We start from the raw sequence: 22,531 nt of genomic DNA, 5'->3' as shown, positions 1-22,531 counted from the left end.
TCATGATTAATTAGGGATGGCCGACTTTGCACTAGGATAGGAGAAATTGCAGCAGAATAGGAGAAATAGTAGCATAATACCTTTGCATTTCCTAACAATCAGAGCTGCATGATTTTTAAATTCCATGTCGTTCCATGTTCTGGGCTACATCTTCCTGCACAGAGTCTTTGCTGACACTGTTCTCTAGACCTGAGGGGTGCTTAGTTTTTATCTCTGTGTGTCTATCAACATCCACTGTAGATGCTACCCTCTTTCTAGGAATCTTTTTTGATTTCTTTGAATTTTGACTTTATCTTAAGAACACCAGGGAGCCATTCAATGACCTTTTAAAGTTAAGAAATGATTGACTTGGTGTTTAGACAGATCCTTCTGGCCACAGAGGGGAGAGTGGGTTGGAGGGGGGCAAGATGGGAGGCAGGGAGACCAAGTTGGGAAGTTGTGCCGCGTAGCAGTCCCCGTAAGAGAGGGTGGCTGCTTCGGCTGAAGTCGCAGCTGTGGCAATGGAGACTTGGGGACTGGCCATTATCAGAACATGATTTCACAGTTGATAGACTGAGGAGGGGACAAGGGAGATTTCTAGGGTTCTGATGTGGGCAGTTGGGCAGGGTAGAGCCCCTCATTGTAGCTTCTCTCCTAGAGCTCTCCAGTGAGTGATGAAAGCTCATTTTCAGTAATGAAACATGCATGTGCATTATTAATTCTGTATAAGGCAGCAGATAGTCCACAAGGGAAATTCCATGGCACCAAGGCCGGTGGGGTATTGCTTGCCTGTGACGGTGTCCATTGTAATTGGTTGTTGCCTGCTTGTTCTAGTTATAAAATAATTTTAGTGTCACCCCAGTGGTACTATCACCAGACTACAGAGTTAGTGCTCATCTGTGTTTGGAGAAGCCAGGGAACACGTTAGAGGAAAGGGGACATATTTGTTTGCTTAAGGGTGTGTAGGGATTTACTAGGAGACCCAGCAGGCCGAAGGGCATCCCTGGTAAAAAAGAATAGCACACATAAAGGATAGTGGTCTGTAGGCGGATATGATGTTAGGGATCTGGAGATCTAGAGATGCTTCTCCTTGGCAAGGTTTTTGAAAGAGAATTATGGACCCTTCTCTTCTCCTGCTACCCCCAGGCAGGTCTGGACATCACTGTTCTTATTTTGCTGTGTGTGCCTTTCCAGCCTAAAGGTATAATAAGCCCTAGGCTTTATCTCTGTATCTTTAGAACACAGCACAAGTATCTGGTCATAAATGTCTAGTAAATGCTTACGGAATGACTCAGGAGGCGGCTCTGGAGCTGTGGTGTGCTGAAGGACTGGTCTTTTTTTTTTTTTTTTTTTTTTTTTTTCTGCTTTTCCCCAAAACTCTTTTACTCACATGGCTCGTTGTCCCCCAGCCATTGATCACAATGGCTCAGACTGGTCAGATCGATCAGATCCTGGCTGCCTTGAAAATCTGCCCCCAGGGTCCACTGGTAGATGAACTCAGCACGCTGCCCACCTCCACCGCCACAGCACTGGCCTTCTCTATTTGCTTTCCAGCCTGAGAGTTGGCTGTTTGGGTTGGGGACTTTGGCACTTTATGACCATGTTCAGTGGAGTTGAATCTGAACTTGCAGCTTGGTTCTCAGCCTCCAGTAACTCTTGGCAGGCAATTTCGTGACCTTGGGACCCTCATGGAGGTTACAAATCCCGAGTTCAAGATTCAGTGCGGCCTTTTCTACCTGTGCGACCTCAGGCAGGTTGGTTTTATAGGTCTGGGCTCCTGTTTCCTAGAGTGAAATGATCTCCCAGTATTTCTGCCAACTTGGCCCAGCTTCAAGGATTCTGTGATTGTAAGGGCTACAGAGTCTGAGGCCTGGAAAGGTCTTGCAGTTCCTACTGTTGGGAGTCCAGTGCTCACTCCTGTCTAGAATTTCAATTTTTAATCACTGCTGATGGGCCAGAAAAGAACATTTGGATTTTACAACCAGTCTTTGATGGAGAAAGAAAAAAAGTCAGTGAACACCCATTTTGTGCTCGACATTTAAGTATGTTTGTTCCCTGTATTTCTCCATTTAGTCCTTTCAGAATCTCCGGAGGTGGACTGGGGCAGATTATTAGTCCATTTCACAGATGAGGAAACTGAAGGTCAGAGAGGTTGAGTCACCTACCAGAAGTCTCACCTATACCGAACCAGACACCTTTCAGCTGAGTCCCTACTGTTGCTGTGCCATCTGACCTGTCCCCTCTCTCCAACAGAGAGCCAGCTGCTCCCCGGGAACAACTTTACCAACGAGTGCAACATACCAGGCAACTTCATGTGCAGCAATGGACGGTGCATCCCGGGCGCCTGGCAGTGTGACGGGCTGCCTGACTGCTTCGACAAGAGTGATGAGAAGGAGTGCCGTGAGTGGCCTGGCCCTTTGCTGGGGTGGGGTGGCAGCCATCCTGGGGCAGAGGGGAGCCGGTCCTGAGCTGGCTTAGACCCTGCACACTCTGCTTGCTGCAAGCTGGTGGTTTTGTGCCTCTTGCCAGCAGTCCTGCTTCTCTGCTGTATCTCCATCTCAGTGTCACACGATCTGTGTAGACACAGGGATCTTGGTGGAGGTGGAGCTAAGGCTTTGAGAGAGCAGAAGGTTTTACCATCAGGCTCTACTAATCCCTACCCTGGAGTCCCGCCCTTGCCTTCATTTTATATACAAGCCAACTGAGCATCCCAGAGGTTATATGGCTGCAGCACCTTAAAACCAGCAAGTGGCACATTGGACGTGGGAACCCAGGGCTGCCTGACTCCAGGGTCCATGCTGGTGACCATCTGACAGAGCACCGTGGAATTTTCTTGATGATTAAATGAGGCATAGCATCCCACCAAGTATCCAGCATGGAGTTGGCACTGAATAGATAGTAACGTGCTTTCCCATCCCCTTTTCTCTGCCAATAGATATGGCTTGAGCCTTTGCTGGGGACATCATCTCCTAATGGGCACCACCAGGATCAGATGGTTTTGTGATCCTCCCCACCCCACCTCCTTGTCAGCCCTTTGCCTGTTTTGTGCCGCCGAAACATGTGTGAGAGTTGGGTTGATGGTCATCCACGAGAAAAGAGGCATCGGGGATGTGAGTTGAAAGGGTCCGTGGTGTCAAGTGATCCTGCTCCCTGCCCTGCAGAGGTGTATTTCTCTTCCTCTTCAGTTTGTCTCTGCAGAGTGAGCTTGGCCATGTGCCCTGTGTGGTTGTCCTCCTGGGTGCCCTGGTAGGTAGGAAACATGACTGACAAGTGGTGGGCACAGTGTTGTCTCACAGGGGATTGCCTTGAGACCACATGACTAGACGACGGTTCCTGGCTCTTTCGTGTGCTTTGGGCACCAGGCCACGTGGCCTGTCTGACAGTAGAACTGTGTGTCCTGGCTCTGAGCCTGCTGTCTCCCTGGAAGCCAGCTGAGGAAACAGCTGAGGACAGGTTAATCATTTGAACTTCTTTTTTTTTTTTTTCCTCCCCGAAATGGAGTCTTGCTGTGTCACCCGGGGCTGGAGTGCAGTGGTGCGATCTTGGCTCACTGTAACCCCCACCTCCCAGGTTCAAGCAATTCTCCTGCCTCAGCCTTCTGAGTAGCTGGGATTACAGGCACCCACCACTGCGCCTGACTAATTTTTGTATTTTTAATAGAGACGGGGTTTTACCATGTTGGCCAGGCTGGTCTCAAACTCCTGACCTCATGATCCGCCCACCTCAGCCTCCCAAAGTGCTGGGATTACAGGCGTGAGCCACCGCGCCCAGCCAATCATTTGAGTTTTTAACATATCTCTGACCGGAATTTGGGGCCCCTGTCTGTTGACGCACAGGAAGGGGTACCTCTGACCAGAGTTTGGGGCCCCCGTCTGTTGACGCACGGAAAGGGGCACTGGCTTTGGAGTTCACATACCTCTGGAGCAAGCTGCCCCCTCTGAAACTGGCCCTTTGCCCATCCAAGGGTTCCCGTATCCTCAGTGCCTGCTCCTGCCCTTCAGAGAAGTTTCTGGGATGGGAAAATTGAGGTGTGTTTTTTGGGGAGAATACTTCATACTGCTTGTTGCATGTGACCTTTCTGAAATGATGACTATACGCGTGAATTTTTATTTTTGCAGAACTGTTTGTTTGTTGTCTTCCAGCCCAGGCTGAAATACAATGGCATGATCATAGCTCACTGCAGCCTCCACCTCCTGGGCTCAAGTGATTCTCCCACTTTGCCCACCCCTAGTAGCTGGGAGCACAGGAGTGCGCCATCACGCCTGGCTAATGTATTTTTATTTTTTATAGAGACAGGGTTTTTCACCATGTTGCCCGGGTTGCTCTTGAACCCCTGAGCTCAAGCAGTCCACCTACCTCCGCCTCCCAATGTGCTGGGATTGCAGGTTACAGGTGTGAGCCACCAAGCCCGGCCTGTAGAATTATTTTGTAAAATTATTATGTCTAGTTTAGCTTTTCTCTGTTTCTAACATGGCCTCAGAATTACTAGAGCTGTAACATTAGTAAGCTGAGCAAATGGCATAGTATGTGTGAGCTCTGTCATCTGTCTGGTTTTAAGGATTTATTAAACAGTATATAAGTGTGCCAAGTTACCATTTTTGAGATATGGTGTATATTTGACCATCGGCACATGCGGATTGTTGTTAGCTGACCTGGGAATATTTGGGACATGATGTTTCCGAAAGAACGCAGGGTTAAGGAGTTAATTCCTAAATTGTATTCCCAGCTTTGTCAGTAGCAGCTGTGTGATACTAGTGCAATCTCTGACATTCTCTGTCCTGTCACAAAATCTCATGATTTTAGAATTCATGCTCAAATGGGAAGACATGGTGGAGAGCAAATATTTTTTTAAAAAGATGTTGCTGGCAGCTACCTGGAGCTGCTTGGTTTGGTTTGGAACAGGCTCATTCTTGGCTATTCTCCATTCGTTTTTTCTCCTGACTTCCTACCTTTAGCACCCAAGTGTGGTGGAGATTTGAGTGGCATTTATGTAGTCTTTTGAGCAAAACATAATTAAAAAACTATGCGCCCCAAACGTATATTAACCTCTCTCTGTAGCCCTTCTTTTTTGTCTTTAAATTGTGAAAACAGAACATTAGAAAGTTTAGATAGTAGAGGGAAGGAGAAAAAGTCCCTTTTCTAAAACAAATTCTACTTTCATTTAAAATTTCTTATATATTCCCTTCCAGCCTAGGACTTGAGGGTGTGAGCCCTTGAGAAGGCCTATTTGTGTCAAAATCTGAGCCCTTCTTCCCCCTTAGGGGGCTGTGTGATGGTGGGAAACTTACCAGAATGTTCTAAACTTTAGCCTTTGGGAGAATTAAAGAGAATTCTTTAACCTCCTGGTGCCTCAATTTCCTCCTCTCCAAAACAGGGGTAATAAAGGCTTCTGATACTTAACACTGTTGTGAAGTTTTAACCTGTATGAAGCACGCAGCGCAGTGCCTGTATACAGTAAGTGGCTTGTAAACATGAACTATTATTGGTTAAATCTGTACCAACTGTTTTATTTGGTGGTTGTCATGGGGAAATACGGTTCAATTGCCTGCTTTTTTCTACTTAACATTAGAGGCCCTTGGCCACATTCTATATTGAGGATTCACAGTTGTTTTGGGAGGCTGCCTAATGCTGTCAGGTAGACACACTGTAAGTTAACCATCCCCCTGCGTTTCAGTCTCTTCTGTTTCACTCTCTTCCGCAATTTTACTTCTGCTGATCAAAATGTTTAGGATCATTTAAGGAACTTATGCTTAACCAGATCACGGAAATATACAATGGTTTCAGCCAGAGCCAGGGTGGACGGGGCTGAGGTCTCCAGGGTGACCAACTTGACCACCTTTTCAAGGATGATTGGAACGGCTGATGTGGAGTTCCTGCCGCCTTCCCGGAGGGAGGGAGACTGGTTCTGTGTCTTGCTCATGAGCTACGAAGCCCTTTCTCTGATTCTTTGGAACAACTGGGTACCGAAGGGGAGGCGAGTGAAGGTGGCAGTGTTCTCGCCTCAGAGAGGTGATTACTTCAAGTGCCCTGTGGAGCTTTGGCATTGGGAAGATAATACGCTTCTTAAAAAAGAGAATTCTTGCCCTTTCCAAAGGGCAAGAAAGAGCCTGCAGAGGTGTGTTATGGTGGGATATGAGGCAGTGAGCAGCTCTTCTGTATCCACAGCACAGGAAGGATTTTTACCAGACAGGAAGAATTTTTTAAAAAATTTTTATCGTGAAGGTAATAAGACCACATATTGTAAAAACTGAGGGCAGAGAAGGAGGAAAAGCGTATGTACTCAGATCCACTGTTGGCATTCTGGAAGTTCTCATTCAGGCTTTTCCCCAGCGTAATCGCCAGGGGTGTACAGTTTTATATTTTGACATTTTTTCATGTAACATTTCAATTTCAACCTGTTAACATTTTTTCTGTATCTTCCCCCATTTTCCTCTTTGTCATTTTTAGTGCCATTAACTTGCTATAATATGGTTTATTTACACATAATTTGGCATTTCTCTTCTTTCCAGTTTTCCACTATGGGAAACAGTGCTCACTTGTGAACAGGAGGGTGTCATGACTTCCCCTCTGTTTTGAGAAATTTGCTTAGGCTCAATTCTCAGAATTAAAATTACTGGGTGAGAGGGAAGGCACCTTTTCTTGGCTCTTGACACTGACTGCCCACTTGTTTTGCTAAAGTTTTGCACTAGTTTGCTGGCAATGTGTGAAAACTATGACTTTATTTTAGTCGTGGCAGCCCTGGGTAACATCTTTAAAAAATATTTTTCTGGTTAATTTAATAATTGAAAACGGTTACTTTTTTTTAATTTAAAAAAATTATCTAGCGAGATTGTTTTCCCTTACCTCTACTTACTAGTTTTATTTCTTTGTGAGATACCTATTGATGGACTAAAATTAATTTCCAGCTGAGTTAAGACATTAGATTTTCTGCCTCTTGAATCTATAGAAGAGGCTCATTTGGGGACACTTTGAGTGTATTTCTGTTCTTAGTTAGTGGAATGCCCTCAGAGATAGTTTTATCCAAATAGCTTTAAAATAAAAGGAATAAAGATAATGTTTTAGAAAAACGAGGAAGCACCATGCAAGTCCTGATTATGAGGAGAGTTTATTAGAGCTTCCTCTAGGCCACACTATCCCAGGCATTTTACATTCTATTGATTCGTTTGATCATTGCAGAAGCCTTATTAGTAAAGGGCTGGTGTCATCTCCAGATGAGGAAATTGAGCAGTAGAGCGATTCCGTGGAGCTTGCCTGTTGGCCCAGAAAATAAGTCTCCATAACCTTCTTCTGTCAGAGACCCCCAGTGGGGGCTTTCAGTCTTTTTCTCCAGTTATCTGTTACCCTGCTGAAATGGAATCTTACTGCTATCATGACATATTATCCTGTCGAACCTGCTTTATAAAAAGATTCTAAAAACATCGATAATGGTTTCCTATGGAAATGAATATTTACATGGCTGTTAGTCCCGGGAGTTTCTGAAATGTTTTCCTTGAAGAGACTGTCCTTTGATTGGTGTTGCCTTCTGTAATAAAGCAGCAATCCAAATTTCCAGAACCCACAGGGGACTGGGAGTCAAGAGCCTTAAGTTCTGTGTCGATGTTAGCTGCCATCTGTTTGTGTTCTAACCAAGTGGTTGGGGGGATCCTGAATGTTTGGGGTCCTCTTCCCATGGCGGTTCATTTTCTCCTTTGGAAAGTTACACCGATTGATGTCTTTGGCTTTGCGTTTACAGACCTGGCCATTTATGTTTGATGGGTGTGTTTGGTTGGGGGGAGGTGTGGAGGAGGGATACATTTGAGGACTTTGTCAAATGATAAAATATGAACGAATCTCCAAATCCAGCTATAGGAAAGTAGGTGCAAAAATGGGATTTGAATTTTACTTGCTTTTACTGTTCCTGACCATTTCTTGAACATGTGTTATTATTGCTCTGGTGCGAAGGCATAAATCCATGAGATAGGGTTGAGAGGGCAAGTTTGGGCAAATGATCCCCAAGAAATATAAAAGAGCAAGAAAGCTGGGGTTGAGATTGTTCAGGCTCCATACTCTTCCTCTTTCCTTTTTAGCATCTTCCTCGCCTTCTGCCTCTAGGTGGTGCCACCTATATTTTCTTTTAACCTCGCACTACAGGGCAAGTAGAGATGTGGGAAAAAGCTGGATTCTGAGTTATCCTTTACCTTTACTAAGCTTTACCAGGAATTCAGCTGTTTCTCTAGGGCACCTAATACCGGCTCCACACACAAAATGCCTCTGGAAATCAGGAAGCTTTCTTTTTTTCTTTTTTTGAGATGGAGTCTCGCTGTGTCGCCCAGGCTGGAGTGCAGTGGCGCGATCTAGGCTCACTGCAAGCTCCGCCTCCCGGGTTCACGCCATTCTCCTGTCTCAGCCTCCCGAGTAGCTGGGACTACAGGTGCCCGCTACCACGCCCAGCTAATTGTTTTTTGTATTTTTTTAGTAGAGACAGGGTTTCACTGTGTTACCCAGGATGGTCTCGAACTCCTGACCTGGTGATCCGCCCACCTTGGCCTCCCAAAGTGCTGGGATTACAGGCGTGAGCCACCACGCCCAGCCTAGGAAGCTTTCATAGGATGGATAGAGCTTGCGGCTTCTTCTCTTGGACTGTTCTGTCGTTTCTCAAAGAAGGGGATGTGTTGGCTGATGGGCTGTGGCTTAGGGAGGCAGCCTGTCAGTCACTGTGTGCAGCTGCAGTGGGCTCAGGTCTCCCCATCACTGTGTAGAAAGCAGAACTGGCACAGCACTATCATTTTGGGTTGAATTGTAGCCCAACCTTCCCCCACAATTTTCCTGTGTTGAAGTCCTAACCCCTAGTATTTCAAAATGTGACTTTATTTAAAGATGGGGTTTTAAAAGATAACCAAGTAAGAATGAAGTCATTAGGTGGGTCCTAATCCAATATGACTGGTGTCCTTATAGAAAGGGGAAATTTGGACACAGAAATATGTACAGAGGGGAGACGATGTGAAGACTTGTAGCAAGAAGACAGCTATCTACAGTCCAAGGAGAGGGCCTGAAACAGATCCTTCCCTCACAGCCTCACAGCCCCCAGAGGGAGTCAAGCCTGCTAACACCTTGATTTCAGACTCCTGGCCATCAGAACTGTGAGACAATAAATTCTGTGGTTGAAGCTGTCCAATTTGTGGTACTTGGTTATGGCAGCCCTAGCAAACTAACACGACTATCAACCTATCTCCTTTGTTTTAAAAAATAAATTATTATAGGCCGGGCTTGGTGGCTTAGGCCTGTAATCCCAGCACTTTGGGAGGCTGAGACGGGCAGATCCCTTGAGCCCAGGAATTTGAGATCAGCCTGGGCAACATGGTGAAATCCTGACTCTACTAAAAATACAAAAATTAGCCAGATGTGGTGGCGGGAACCTGTAATCCCAGCTACTCGGGAGACTGAGGCACAAGATTTACTTGAACCCGGGAGGTGGAGGTCGCAGTGAGCTGAGATTGTGCCACTGCACTCCAGCCTGAGTGACAGAGTGAGACCTTATCTCAAAACAAACCCCCAAAATTATTATATAGTGAATGATAGCTTCCTGCAGCTGTCTAACAGACTGACATGTGCAGACATCCTGCTTTCATTTTTTCCTTTAACAATTTGCAAGTAAGAATCTCACTGTTATGGGTCAAATTGTGTCTTCCAAAAGGATATAGGATATGTTGAAATCTGAACCCCCGTATCTTAGAATGTGACCTTATTTGGAAATGGGGGTCCTTGTGGATGTAATTAGTTAAGATGAGGTTGTACTGGAGTAGGGTGGGCCCTTAATCCAATGTGAATGTTGTCATTATAAGAAGATAATATGAAGATATGAGGGAAGAAGACCATGTGACAACAGAGGCAGAGACTGGAGGGAGGCACCCGCAAGCCAAGGAGTGACCACCATCACCAGAAGCCGGCCTCTGCCCAGTCCACGTGGACCTTTTCTTAACCCCCCTACTGCCCGGCCTCTCGGGAAGAGTCACACCCTCTGTTCCTTCTGGAGGCCCACTGCTTTCTCATATGAGTGAGGTGTCCGGTTTTTTTTTCGCATCTTGGTTCTTGGCAAGCCACTGCTAGCTAAGGGCTGAATTCCAAAGGCCTTCTGAAGGAGCTGAGCCTCAGAAAACATAACTGGCACTCCAAAGGGTCTAGAGAATATCATCGTGGTTTAAAGATCTGTCCATCAAACACTTCGGAATGAAAAGACATGCTCTTTCACAGCGCTTATGGTATGGAGGAAATCCAAGACCTATGTATATTAGCGTTGCCTCTTTTCTCATTGAGTCATTTCTGTTTGTATTTGGTTTTTAAATGACTCACCTAATTCCTGGCATGATCCTCACTTCACTGAATTTCTTTAGTCTTAAATTCAAAACCATAAATCCTATGGTTAAGAACAGGAGCTTTGGGCCCAGACAGTACTGAGTTCTCCCCACAGCTTCCATTTATGACGTGTGCAGCCCTGGGGCTTACCATGCACCTGTTTTCTCATCTGTAAAATGGAGGTAATAGCAGTGCCTATCCCAGAGGTGTGATATTTCGGGGGTGATATTTCAAACATCTAGTAAGCGCTGTGTCCAGGCCCTAAGCCAGTTAGAAAGGAGTGGATTTAAACAATAGGTATTGTTTCCTGGTGCAGACAAGGTGAAGATCAGCTCTGTGAGTCTGACATGAGCTAATGTGAGGCTTGTAGCTGGTACCTGGTGTGAGTTAAGCATTCAGTGAATGCTAGCTGACCCTATTCCCTCAAACACATGTATGCTGGTGACATTTCCTGGCCAGCGCAATGCTGGGAGTTATTACTGCCCTGTTCCCAACACCTCCCTCCTGCACTTCCCCTTCCCACACCCGATCTTTTCTTGCTCTTAGTTCGAGAGCCTGTGCCATGGAAACACCATCATCTGCTAGGTCAACATCTGCTTTTCACTGTCCAGTCTTGAACACACATTCATGAGCTTGCATGAAATTGCTTTTAGCTTAGAGCTCCAGGGAGCCAGCCAGACACCCAAACTGGTACAAAAGGGAAGGAAACAAACTTTTGAGGGGCTGAGGTGAGCCAGGCTCTTGAGGTTGCGGGGAAGGAAGCTTGGAGGTACCTCCTCTGCATTCAGATGGGGACCTGTGTCTTAATGGACCTGCAGTAGGCGCCCACCCTCAGAGTGGCTGCCTTAGGCTGTTCTCAGCTCTGCTGGAGCCCTGCACAATTAAACACCTAAGTGGATTTTAATGACGATATTTTGCTTCAGCGCCCAGGCTTCTCAGCCTCCATGAGTATGTAGTCTCTTCCACCTTCACCACACTGACCTGAAGTCAGCACCACTCCCTGTGGCCTTCAGCATTGTAGGCCTAGAACTTGCAAAAATTACTGTCTTCCTGATTCCTTCTTGCCACTCTAGATGTGCTCTTTGTGCCTCGTGGCCTGTGGTGAGGACGGACTTTCAGTTCAGATGTTGGAATCACAGCATGAAGTTTCAGGTGGGCATCTGATAGGCACCCACCTACATACGGACGTTTCCAGGTTGTCAGGCCACACATAACATGCATTTGACTGTATGCAAACTTTTCTTAAAGGCCCCTGATAGATTTTTGAAGATGTTGGTGATTTTACACTAAGTGGAGAAGTACAAAGTGCTCCAAATCTTTCCAGTTTTATTAGTTTCCTAGGGCTGCTGTAACAGAATACCACAAACTGGGTAGCTTAGAACAACAGATACTTATTCTTTCACAGTTCTAGAGGCTAGGTGTCTAAAGCAAGCTGTCGACCCGGCCATGGTTTCTCTGAAGGTTCTAGGGGAGGATCCTTCCTTGCCTTGTCCTCACTTCTACTGATTTGCTTTCTGATATGGTTTGGCTCTGTGTCCCCACCCAAGTCTCACTTTGAATTGTAATAGTCCCCACGTGGTCATGGGCGGGACCTGGTGGGAGGTAATTGAATCATGGGGGTGGGTTTTTCCTGTACTGTTCTCGTGAGAGTGAATAAGTCTCATGAGATCTGATAGGTTTTTTGTTTGTTTGTTTCATTAAAAAAAAAATTTATTTCAGTAGTTTTTGAGGAACAGGTGGTTTTTGGTTACATGGTAAGTTCTTTTTAAATTTTAAGTTCTGGGATACATGTGCAGAAAGTGCAAGTTTGTTACATAGGTATACATGTGCCATGGTGGTTTCCTGCACCCATCAACCCGTCATCTAGGTTTTAAATCCCACATGCATTAGGTATTTGTCCTGATGCTCTCCCTCCCCTCGGCCCCCACCCCCAACAGGCCCCAGTGTGTGATGTTCCCTTCCCTGTGTCCATGTGTACCCATTGTTCAACTCCCACTTATGAGTGAGAACATGTGGTGTTTGATTTTCTATTCCTGTGTTAGTTTGCTGAGAATGATGGTTTCCAGCTTCATCCATGTCCCTGCAAAGGACGTGAACTCATTCTTTTTTATGGCTGCATAGTATTCCATGGTGTATATGTGCCACATTTTCTTTATCCAGTCTGATCTGATGGTTTTATAAATGGGGTTCCCCTGTACAAGCTCTGTTGCATGCCGCCATGTAAAACGTGGCTTTGCTCCTTCTTTGCCTTCTGCCATGATTGTGAGGCCTCCCCAGCCATGCGGAACTGTGAGTCCATTAAACCTCTTTTTCTTTATAAATTACCTAGTTTCAGGTATGTCTTTATTAGCAGCATAAGAACAGACTAATACACTGTCCATCATTGTGTTCTTCGGCTTGTAGATGCATCACTCCCTTCTCTGCCTCTGTCATCCATGGTTCTGTCCCTGTGTCTCTTTGCTTTTTTGTCCAAATTTCTTTTTTAAGGACACTGATCATTGGTTTAAGACCCACCCTAATCTAGTATGACTTTATCTTAACTTCATTATATCAGCAAAGACCCAATTTCCAAATATAAGGTCACATTCACAGGGCCCAGGGCACTGTTCAACCTGCTACACTGGGTAAATATTGAGGAGGTGAAGCTCCCAGTGACCAGCAGCTACCACCGGAGGAGGCCTTTGCAAACTCAGCTGCCTGGCGGTCCCCATGCTGTGTGGATGCTCACTGCATTCACTTGGGGAATATCGCTATTAATTGTTTTACCTCTGCCTTTGTAGCATAGTGGTTATGGAACAGAACCAAGTGTGTCAATAAAACAGGGATGATTTGAATGCCTAAGAAGGTTGATTCAAATGAGAAAATAAATAAATACATATATTTTTAAAGTCAGCTGGATGTACTCTTTTTTCTTCTGTAATCTGATGCCTTCCTTTGGCCACTTCCATAATGTGAAGATACTCTAAATGCTAGTTAGTGTGTATAGCAGTCTGTGAAAGTTCTGTGCTTTTAGTAGCTCTGGGGCTGGAGGGGGCTGCTGTGGACTAAGCACAGTGTCACCAGCTCTCTGCTGTCCAGCCCCGCTTGGAACCTGGGAGGGTTCCAACTGAGGGTCCCAGCCAGTTTGGACTGCAGTCAGGTTTTGTTTGTCCTGCACAAGGACACGAAAAACAAGAATTAGTTGCCAGTGTTTATAAAGCAAGAGCTTGCACATAAAAATTAGGATTATCAGGTTTTCTTGAGAAATCAGATATTAGGTTACTTTTTGCACTCATGGAGAACCATGTCCATTCTGCATCTATCATGTATTTCCCCGTCTTGATCATTCTAAGGCCTCCAGTGTTTTTAAAATTCTGAGACACACATTTTTTTTCCCCACATTTTTCAATGGACTAAGAAAACAGTGTCTAATTTAATTGGCAGAGTTGTTTCTTTCTTAGTTGTGCACAAAATAGTGGTGTGCTTTGCACTCAGTGGCATCTTGGATTCAATGAAATGCACTAATTTTCTCTGATTGTTAGCATATGATGTTTCAGCCAACGGTGCTGAACATTTCCAAACAGATCAATGCACCATGTGTGTGTTATGTTTTCCTTTGGGTGCTGTGCTTAGAGGATAGCAGACAGGGTGCAGAGTGAGAAGGACCTGGCTTTGCAGCCAGCACTGCCAGGATTGAATCCTGGCTCCATCATCTGGGAGCTGTGCGACCTGGGCAAGGTACTTGGCCTCAGTTTCCTCATAACTCCCCTGGCATTTTTGTGAGGATTAAATGAGCTGAAACCTTGAAAACCCTTCAAACAGCAGCGGGCACAGAGGAAGCAGTCCATCAATGTCAGCTGTACTCCTGGCAGTGTGGAGGTCCCAGCTCTGCCCCTAGCTAGTCACTTCTCTTCTTGGAATCTCAGTTCCTTCATCTGGGAAATGGGAGCAGATGTGAAAAGGGGCAGGGTGAGAATACATATGAAGGTGCTGGCGCCTGCTGCATAGCAGGCACTTAATGTGGTATGCTTTCCATCTTCTGCCTTCCTTGGGGATGCATTGTGCCCTGAAAGGGAGAGCCTCCAGGGTTGCCAGAGAGTTTTTGATCTAGGCTCCTTCAGGTGTCAAAGATGAGCTGGGTGATGCTCCATAGGTTCTCCTTTCTAATAGGTGACAGTTCTGTTTCAGAAATACTGTGGATGTTCAGGTTGACAGCACATAAGTCAAACTTAGCCCAGAAATACTGTGGATGTTCAGGTTGACAGCACATAAGTCAAACTTAGCCCCTTCCTTTCCCTGAACCATTTTCAGGAGATGGAACCCGGGGAGCTTGTCATAGTCTGGTTCTGAGGAGTGGGCTGGGGGACAGCCTAGGATGGGGAGCCCCACTCCAACTACAATGCTGTTGAGTTCCCATTGACACCCCCAACCACTGCCCAGGGGGTGAGAAGAATCAGACTATCTACCTGAGGTCCTGGGGCTCCCTCCCTTGAAGCTGGGACAGAAGACCCAAGACTCTGGTTGGGAAGAAGTTGAGTCAAGTCTATTGAGATAAGGCTTCCTGGAGCCTAGAGAAAAACTGAGAAGAACTTATCCAATTAAGTAACTCCCAGGAGAAGAGTGACTGTTTCATTTTCTGAAGTGACTAAATGCCCCAGTTCTTAGAAAGTTTGTTTCATTATTCAGTTAAATCTCCCATCACATATCCCTGCTGTTACCATTCTGATCCTATTCTGGTGGTGACAGGGAAACTTGGACGGCATCTGCAAGAATCCCACCAGGCCCCTTCCAGCTCCCTTGGTCCTTCCTAGGTGACAGCAGCTGTTGTTTGAGACCTGCCACTGCTTTCTTGGAAACTACCAATTTAAATGCCAATATTGTCACCAGCTGAGAAGTGAGTGGCATGGAGTCGTCTTAAAGTCATCTTTTAAACCAATTCTTTTGCACAAATATCAGCTTCATTCCATCTCGCCAGTCTTCTTCCCCACTTCCAGAGAGCTTCATTATCATCAGCAGTGTGTGCTGCCTTTTCTCTGCCTGCGAAGGGAGAATCTTAATGAAATAGCTCTGAGCTGGGGGGCAGGGGTCATGTTTCTGTGTTTCTGGAATGAGTGTGGTCAGGTCCCTGTCATTCTGGCATGCTCTCATTGCCAGGACTTGGCTGTAACTGCAAAATATAGTCAGTGGTAACACGCTTGGTAATTGCTAATAAAATTTAAATGGCTGCAAAATCACAGAACATCAAAAAAAATTTTCTCCTGGCACATCCAGACAAATCTTGCTGATCCAAGTTAGGGTGTGCAGTCTTTATTTTTATTTTTTAATGCAGACTTGCACTTTTATCTGCAACATAGCTAGTTTGCAGTCGCCAAATGACTTTTTAAAAAAATCTTGAGACAGATGAGAAAATAATAATTAAAAAAAAGAGAATATGGTGCATTCATATAATGTAGACATGTGACCAGAGAGACTTTCGCTAGTAACACTTGAATATTAGTTTTCTAAAGGTTTAGAGTGGGAGGAGATGGGGGTAGAGAATCTTTAAAGTCAAAAGGTAACTGCATACCCCTCTTCAGAAACTTTAGCTTTTGACGTGGTTAATGCCATGTCCTTTTCTCAGATCACTACAAGAGGAGTCACATAAAATGTGGGGAATGTCTTAGGGCTGAAAGGCCGTTGGGTGTTCTAGAATCAGTGATTGGAAGGCAAAGGACTGAGGTAGGTTACATTACAAGTATTCAATGTTCTATAGCACCACAGAGTTCCAGGTTAATTTCAAATTAAAATACAGTCTCTTACTCCACTGGAAAGGCATCATTTACGTGTACCTGAGTTACTTATTTCTATTATCCATGCCCTTCATTTTGGTGGGATAAGGGTGGAGAGGCAAAAAGTTAGTGTCTCAGATTCTCCATGGGATTTAAATATGCAGGGTCTGAAGACCATCTTGGCTGCGGCTGTCTGTTGTCAAGTGAAGGGTTGTTTGCCTCTCCTGCTGTTTTGGGATCTAGCAATAAAGCCTGTGATGTTTACTGACCTCTGAGAGGGAGGTGAGGAGAAGAGACCCAAGAATTTTGTTTATTTGGAGAGAGGAGGGAGAGAGGCCATCCCGTTGCCTTCTCGAATCACATAGAGAGCTACGAGAGAATGCTTCAAAGATGGATTGGACACTGTTGGAGGAGTAGGTGATTGTGGTGAGGAGGTTTCCATGATCTGTGTTTTCCTTTGGCTGTTTTGAACATTTTAGCCAATGACAGGTTAACTATAGCAGGATCCTGCTGGTAGCTGTATATTTGTTCCTGAGCCTGTGCAAGCCCATCACCATCATCTGCTGCATGTCTGTAGACCTTGTCCTGTTGAGCCCTGGGTAGTGCCTGCTTTTTGATGCTCAAACCACATATTCACGTTGTTGTCGGTCCCCAGGCAGCAGGGCAGGCAGTCTGGTGGGCCACTGAGTGAAGCTGTTGGATGACAGGGAGCAGATGGCCCTGATGCAGAACACGGTGGGTGTCTGCCACTTGTCTGACTTTAAAATCCAAGCTGGGGCTATTCCCAGTTCCCTGGAATGGAGGCCACTGGCCAGTCAGATGCTGTTAAGGGAAAGTTGAGTGTAGTTCAGTGGTGACAGTGCTGGCCGCCTTGATTCAAGACCTGGCTGCTGCATCCTCTCCATTTCTCATCACTACTGGCACTCAGAGCCTATACTGAGTGTCCCTTTAGATGGATGTATTCTCTGCTTTATTTTTCTATTTAATCTTCTCAGAGTGCCAGTATCTTAATCCATTCAAATACTACTAACTGGGTGGCTTATAAACAGCAACACTTATTTTTCTCAGTTCTGGAGTGGGGAAGTCTAAGACCAAGGCACTGACAGATTTGGTGTTTGGTGAGGGCTCGCATCCTGGTTTGTGGACAGCCGTCTTCTCTCTATGTCCTCATAGGGTGTAATGGATGCTTGAGCTCCCTTGGGCCTTTTTCATAATGGCACTAATCTCATTAATGAGGGCTCCACCCTCATGATCTAACCAGATCCCAAGAGCCCCGCCTCCTAATACCATCACATTGGAGACTAGGGCCTGAACAGAAGAATTTCAGGAGGACAAAAACATCCAGTCCATTGCAGGGTAGAATAACTTTCATGGAAAACGAAAGCCTAAATACAGCCCTGAGGGTAAAGAAAGAAGAGGATGCTGCATATTTAGGCCTGCCCATGGTGATTCCTATGGCTGGTTGGAAGGAAGAGGAGAGATTTCAGGGGTGCCTAGAGAAGTATGTAGTGGATCAGGCAGGCAGGGCTGCATAAGCCAAGGTAAGGAAATAGCCATGTGCTTAGTGGTCAACAGGGTCGAGAGCGTTGGCTCCAAAGTCAGATGAGTGAGTCAAATCATGCTGTACCTCTACCTAGCTGTGTGATCCTGGGCAAGTTACTTAACCTCTCTGTACCTCAGTTGCCACATCTGTAAAATGAGATAGGAATAGTTCCTATGCCACGGGCTGGTGAAGATTAAATGACTCTCTGTAAAGTTCTTAGAAAACACCTGCTTCACAGTAAGCATTCAACAAATGTTTGTTGCAACTCTTGACAATACTTCATGCTTTAAATTCTCCTGTATAAAAGTTATGGCCAAAAAGTTGTAAATGCTTGCCTGCCGTCATCTGTTAGTCACCAGACTAACCATAATGACACGACTCATAAATTTTCTGAATGAATAAAGGAGTACTGGAGTGTTATCTTGGTGGCTCAGCGTGGTGCTGCCAAACAAAAAGAAAGAAAAGAAAAAGAAAAACGAAACAAAATAAGTTTTGAGTTGTCTCTTGAATAACCACAAAATAAAGGGCTAAGCTCTTTGCCACCTTGGGCTCCTGGGCTCTTAGGGACAGTGCCCAACCAGTACTTTCTAAATTGTGCTTGATGGGTCATCTTACTCATTTGTTAATGTAGATTTGGGGATGACTCAAAAGCTGCTGGAATAGAATTCTTAGAAACAGAGTGGAGCCCAGGAGTCTGCACCTGAACAAGCAGCCCAGGGGAGTCTGGCGCTCCCTCCATTTTGAAACTCATCTGTCATAGGACTAGACTAAGTCTCACTGAGTGAGGAATTTGGTTGGACAAATCTTGCATTGCCAACCTCTTTTGATATCTGGGTAGAGGAAATGTCCAGCAGAGCATTCCTTCTGCTAAGTCCAGGCAGATGCATTGCAGTTAGTATGGTGGCCTCAAAAGCACACTGTTTTGAAGAGAGAGTGCTAAGTAATGGGATGGCGACATGATACGGGTTATTGCTTTGTTTTGCTTTTAAAGTTCTTTCATGCGTATTATCTCCTGAAGAAATAAAATAGATCGCAGATGCTCTCATTGCAATACCCATGAGAGGAAATGACTTTATCTGAGCCAGAAATGAAATTCTCAGCAAGAGGCTCCTGTCCATTGGAAATTTCAACAAATATTGCCAACAAGATTATATGCCTGTTCACAGTGGGTATCTCTGGAAGGTGGGATAATGATAATTGTTCTTCTCTAACATCATCTTATTTTTGCACGAGAGGCGGTGTGTGGCGTGCTTGAAAATACACAAGCTTGACATGGGCCAATCTGGGTTTGTCCTAGTTCCTTTGCATACTGGACACGTTATTTAATCTCTCTGTACCTCAGTTTCCTCATCTGTGAAATGGGGAAATAATAAAATAGTATCTATCTCCTACAGTTTAAATACATTTATACCTGTTATATGTTTAACTGGTATTAACAATGCTTGATCTTTCTTAGTTGTTGAAAAGAATTAGCTATAGTTATTAACAATGTCATCAAAGTACATGCAACTGGTAGTCCTTGGAGCATAAATTAAACCATAAAGAGAAATGCTGTCCAGGTCCTGGCAGCTGATGTGTGAAGGGTCTAGCATATCTGTCATAAGGACCAATCGGGATTTGCTAGGACCCAGCTCTCTGATTTGGGGTCTGATTTTTTTTTTTTTTTTTTTTTTTTAATCTCTGCAGTGAGGAGTAGGACTCCTATCAGTGTTTTTCTAACTGTACTTCTTGGAGTGCCAAAGGGAGAAAGGAGAGCACCTGAGCCATGGGGGCTTGGAGCATGGACTCTTGTCCTTGCTGAAAGCAAAGCAGCTACAAGTCTATTTTGTAAAAAAAAAAATCTATTGGGCTTGAGATTTGATTTTCACAGAGACTTCTGTGGTAAACAGACAAAAGGGTTAATTCCTACTGGACTTGCTCTCTAAGCAGCCTTTTTTTTCTTTCTTTTTTAAAATCTCATTTTGACATGTGTGATTCCAAAGACAGCACTGTAATTGTCTTTTTCCAGAACAGAGCTCACTTCCAACTCTCATAGCATGGGAGTACTCAGAAATTTATTTCTCATAATGAGCCAAAATCTCTCTGCAGCTCTTTAAAGGTAGCTGTGGAGCACCTTGGGTGCTAATGAGCTCCCTGTTAATAGAAATGCTCAGGCTTGTATTGGTTTCAGGTCCCGGCTTCACTCATGACTGGCTGTGTTGTGTGTCTAGGTAAGTCTCGCCACCTGTCCAAGAAATAAATATGAGGATGTATGCAAAGTCCTTGGTACAGTGCCTGGTAGGTGTCAGCCTTGGCTGCCACCAGCAGCAGCAACACTACTGTTCTAATAATCAGAAGTGACTGGTGCACATCTGCTTGGAATCCTCTTCCCGTGACCCCAGAAGAGAGTCTTATGTTCATGGTTAAGGATGATTTTTAGATGATGCCATTAAGATCTCTCTTCAGTGCCCCTGACACTGCAAATGGGCCATGCACCATTCGGAGATGCGGCCTTTCACAGTTACCACAGAGGCTACCTGGAAACATTGTATGAGCACCTCCAGGAAGTTGTGGGCATGTGACTCTTATAAGGAGTCACCCTAATGCTAGCAGTTAGCTATGCCCACGGGCAAAGTGATGGATGGGGTTCCCTAGAGTCCATCAGTCCTGCACTCTTCCCTTTGCCCTGCACGGTGTATTTCAGAAGAAAACATAAACTGTGGATTGTATAATCATCCTCTGATGCAAACCAAACTTTGGCAAGTGTGAACGATTATGAAAACAATGCACATGTGAAACACACTTTCCCTGCGCTCTCTGTTTAACATCCCAGGTTATGTGCCAGGTTTCTGCGCCCCCCGCCCCCATTTTCTGCATTTCAGAAATATTTTTTTTTTCATTCCAGACTGTGGGAGTACAAAGGCAGATTTGTGTCATCACTTAATTTGTTAATTCTGCCAGGATTTTTCTCCCACCAACCGGCAATCCTTTTTGCAGTCTTATATTTAAGGCTGGCCTTGAGGAAAATTACATAGGAGCAGCATTGTATTTACCCTTTGTATGACTGCAGGGGATGTGAGTAAAATCAAAACAAAACAAACAATTTTAAAAACAAAACAGTGCCTCTGTGAGTGAATTCCAGAGTAGACTGATATGCCATGGCTGAGCAAGGTAGAAGAGCAGCTCTTCTTGACCCTGCATGGAACTTAGAGCATGGAGTTTTACTTTACTGAGCCTTCTTTTCTTTCTAAATAGAAACATGCTCTCTGGCATCTTCCCAGAGATGCTGGTTATTTACAGGATCGACATCACCCAGTTCTTTGATTTCTCTGCTGATGGAAGTACAGAACTGTAAAACATCAACAGAAGCTGCTGCTTAAAAAGAATGAAGATGGATGGATGGATGCGTGGATGGATGGGTGGGTGGGTGGATGGATGGATGGATGGATGGATGGATGGATGGATGGATGCTTGGATGGATGGATGGATGGATAGATGGATGGATGGATAGATGGATGGATAGATGGATGCATGATAGGTACATGGATGGATGGGTGGATGAACGGATGCATGGATGGATGGATGAATGGATGGATGATGGATACATGGATGCATGGATGGATGGATGATGTATACATCGATGCATGGATGGATGGCTGCATGGATGGACGCATGAATGGATGGATGAATGGATGGTTGGATGAATGGGTGAATGGGTGAATGGATGCATGGATGGGTAGATGAATGGGTGGGTGGATGGATGGATGTGTGGATGGATGGATGGATGGATGGATGCATAGACGGATGGATGGATGGATGGATGGATGAATGGTTGGATGGATGGATGGATGGATGGATGGTTGGATGAATGGATGGATGGATGGATGGATAGATGAATGGATGGATGGATGGATAGATGGATGGATGGATGGATGGATGGATGGATGCATGCATGGATGGATGATGGATACATGGATGCGTGGATGGATAGATGGATGCATGGATGGATGGATGCATGGATGGGTGCATGGATGCATGGATGGGTGCATGGATGGATGGATGGATGGATGGATGGATGGATGGATGGATGGACAGATGGATGGATGGATAGATGCATGGATGGATGGATAGTTGGGTGGTTGGATAGGTGGATGGATGAATAGGTAGATTTATGGGCCATTGTGTAAAGACAGAGGCCTCTCATTCCACAATGACATCTCCTACTGGAAGCCTTCTCTCCCTTCCTACCCAGGCTAGGTAGATGCCCCTTGTCCCTGCTCCCAAAACATTGCCTCTCTCTACATTTGACTTGTAAACAAGAAGATACAGTAAACTGGTATAGTTTTCATTTCCCAAGGAATCAGATGCTTCAGTACAGTCAGAAAAGGACTGATATCCCTTGTTAACTGATACACCTTGTTATCCCCACACCAAACAACATTAGCTCCTGCTACGTGGGACATGCTTAGTACACATTTGTTGAATGAATCAATGAAAGAACAGTGACTGTTTACTAGGATTTGTGGGGGCAAATCATTGCTTGCATTCTTACATCTCTTTCACTACTGCTGTCTCAGAGCTAGTTTTCTCTTACCAGGAGGCCAGATGGGATTGCTGAGCAAGAATAAGATTCCTTCCATCTGTCTCACACACACACACACACACACACACACACAAACACACACACACACACACCCACCCACCCACCCCCATTGCTCTCTCAGCACTTTTAAAGGATCACTTGATTGATTCACTTTAACAGCCTCATATCCTCCCTTTCCACCTGCCCTGACCCCAATTCCTGCTTGTAATTAATTTTTCTTCTGAAGGTAAATCTTCTCTCAACTTTTCTCCTTTTTGATTTGGGTCCCAAGGAGTATGAACTCTTGGAGAGTCTTATCCCTCCCTCTCTTTCTCTCTGTCAGCCCTCGCACAGATGCCTATTATCATC

General features: G+C 45.1%; 1 protein-coding gene across 2 annotated transcripts in view; it reads left to right on the top strand.

Annotated features, from left to right (window-relative positions):
* Positions 1 to 22,531, top strand: part of LDLRAD3 (low density lipoprotein receptor class A domain containing 3) — a 285,547-nt gene that overhangs the window by 86,437 nt on the left and 176,579 nt on the right. For both annotated transcript variants that reach the window (XM_015114486.3, XM_001109580.5), the window contains exon 2: positions 2,233 to 2,379. In XM_015114486.3, the coding sequence (XP_014969972.2) occupies positions 2,233 to 2,379 (147 nt within the window). The remainder of the gene's footprint in view (positions 1 to 2,232; positions 2,380 to 22,531) is intronic.

The sequence above is a fragment of the Macaca mulatta genome, chromosome 14 (assembly GCF_049350105.2).
Source record: "Macaca mulatta isolate MMU2019108-1 chromosome 14, T2T-MMU8v2.0, whole genome shotgun sequence".
Classification (NCBI taxonomy): domain Eukaryota; kingdom Metazoa; phylum Chordata; class Mammalia; order Primates; family Cercopithecidae; genus Macaca; species Macaca mulatta.
This window is presented reverse-complemented; position numbering and strand designations above follow the sequence as displayed.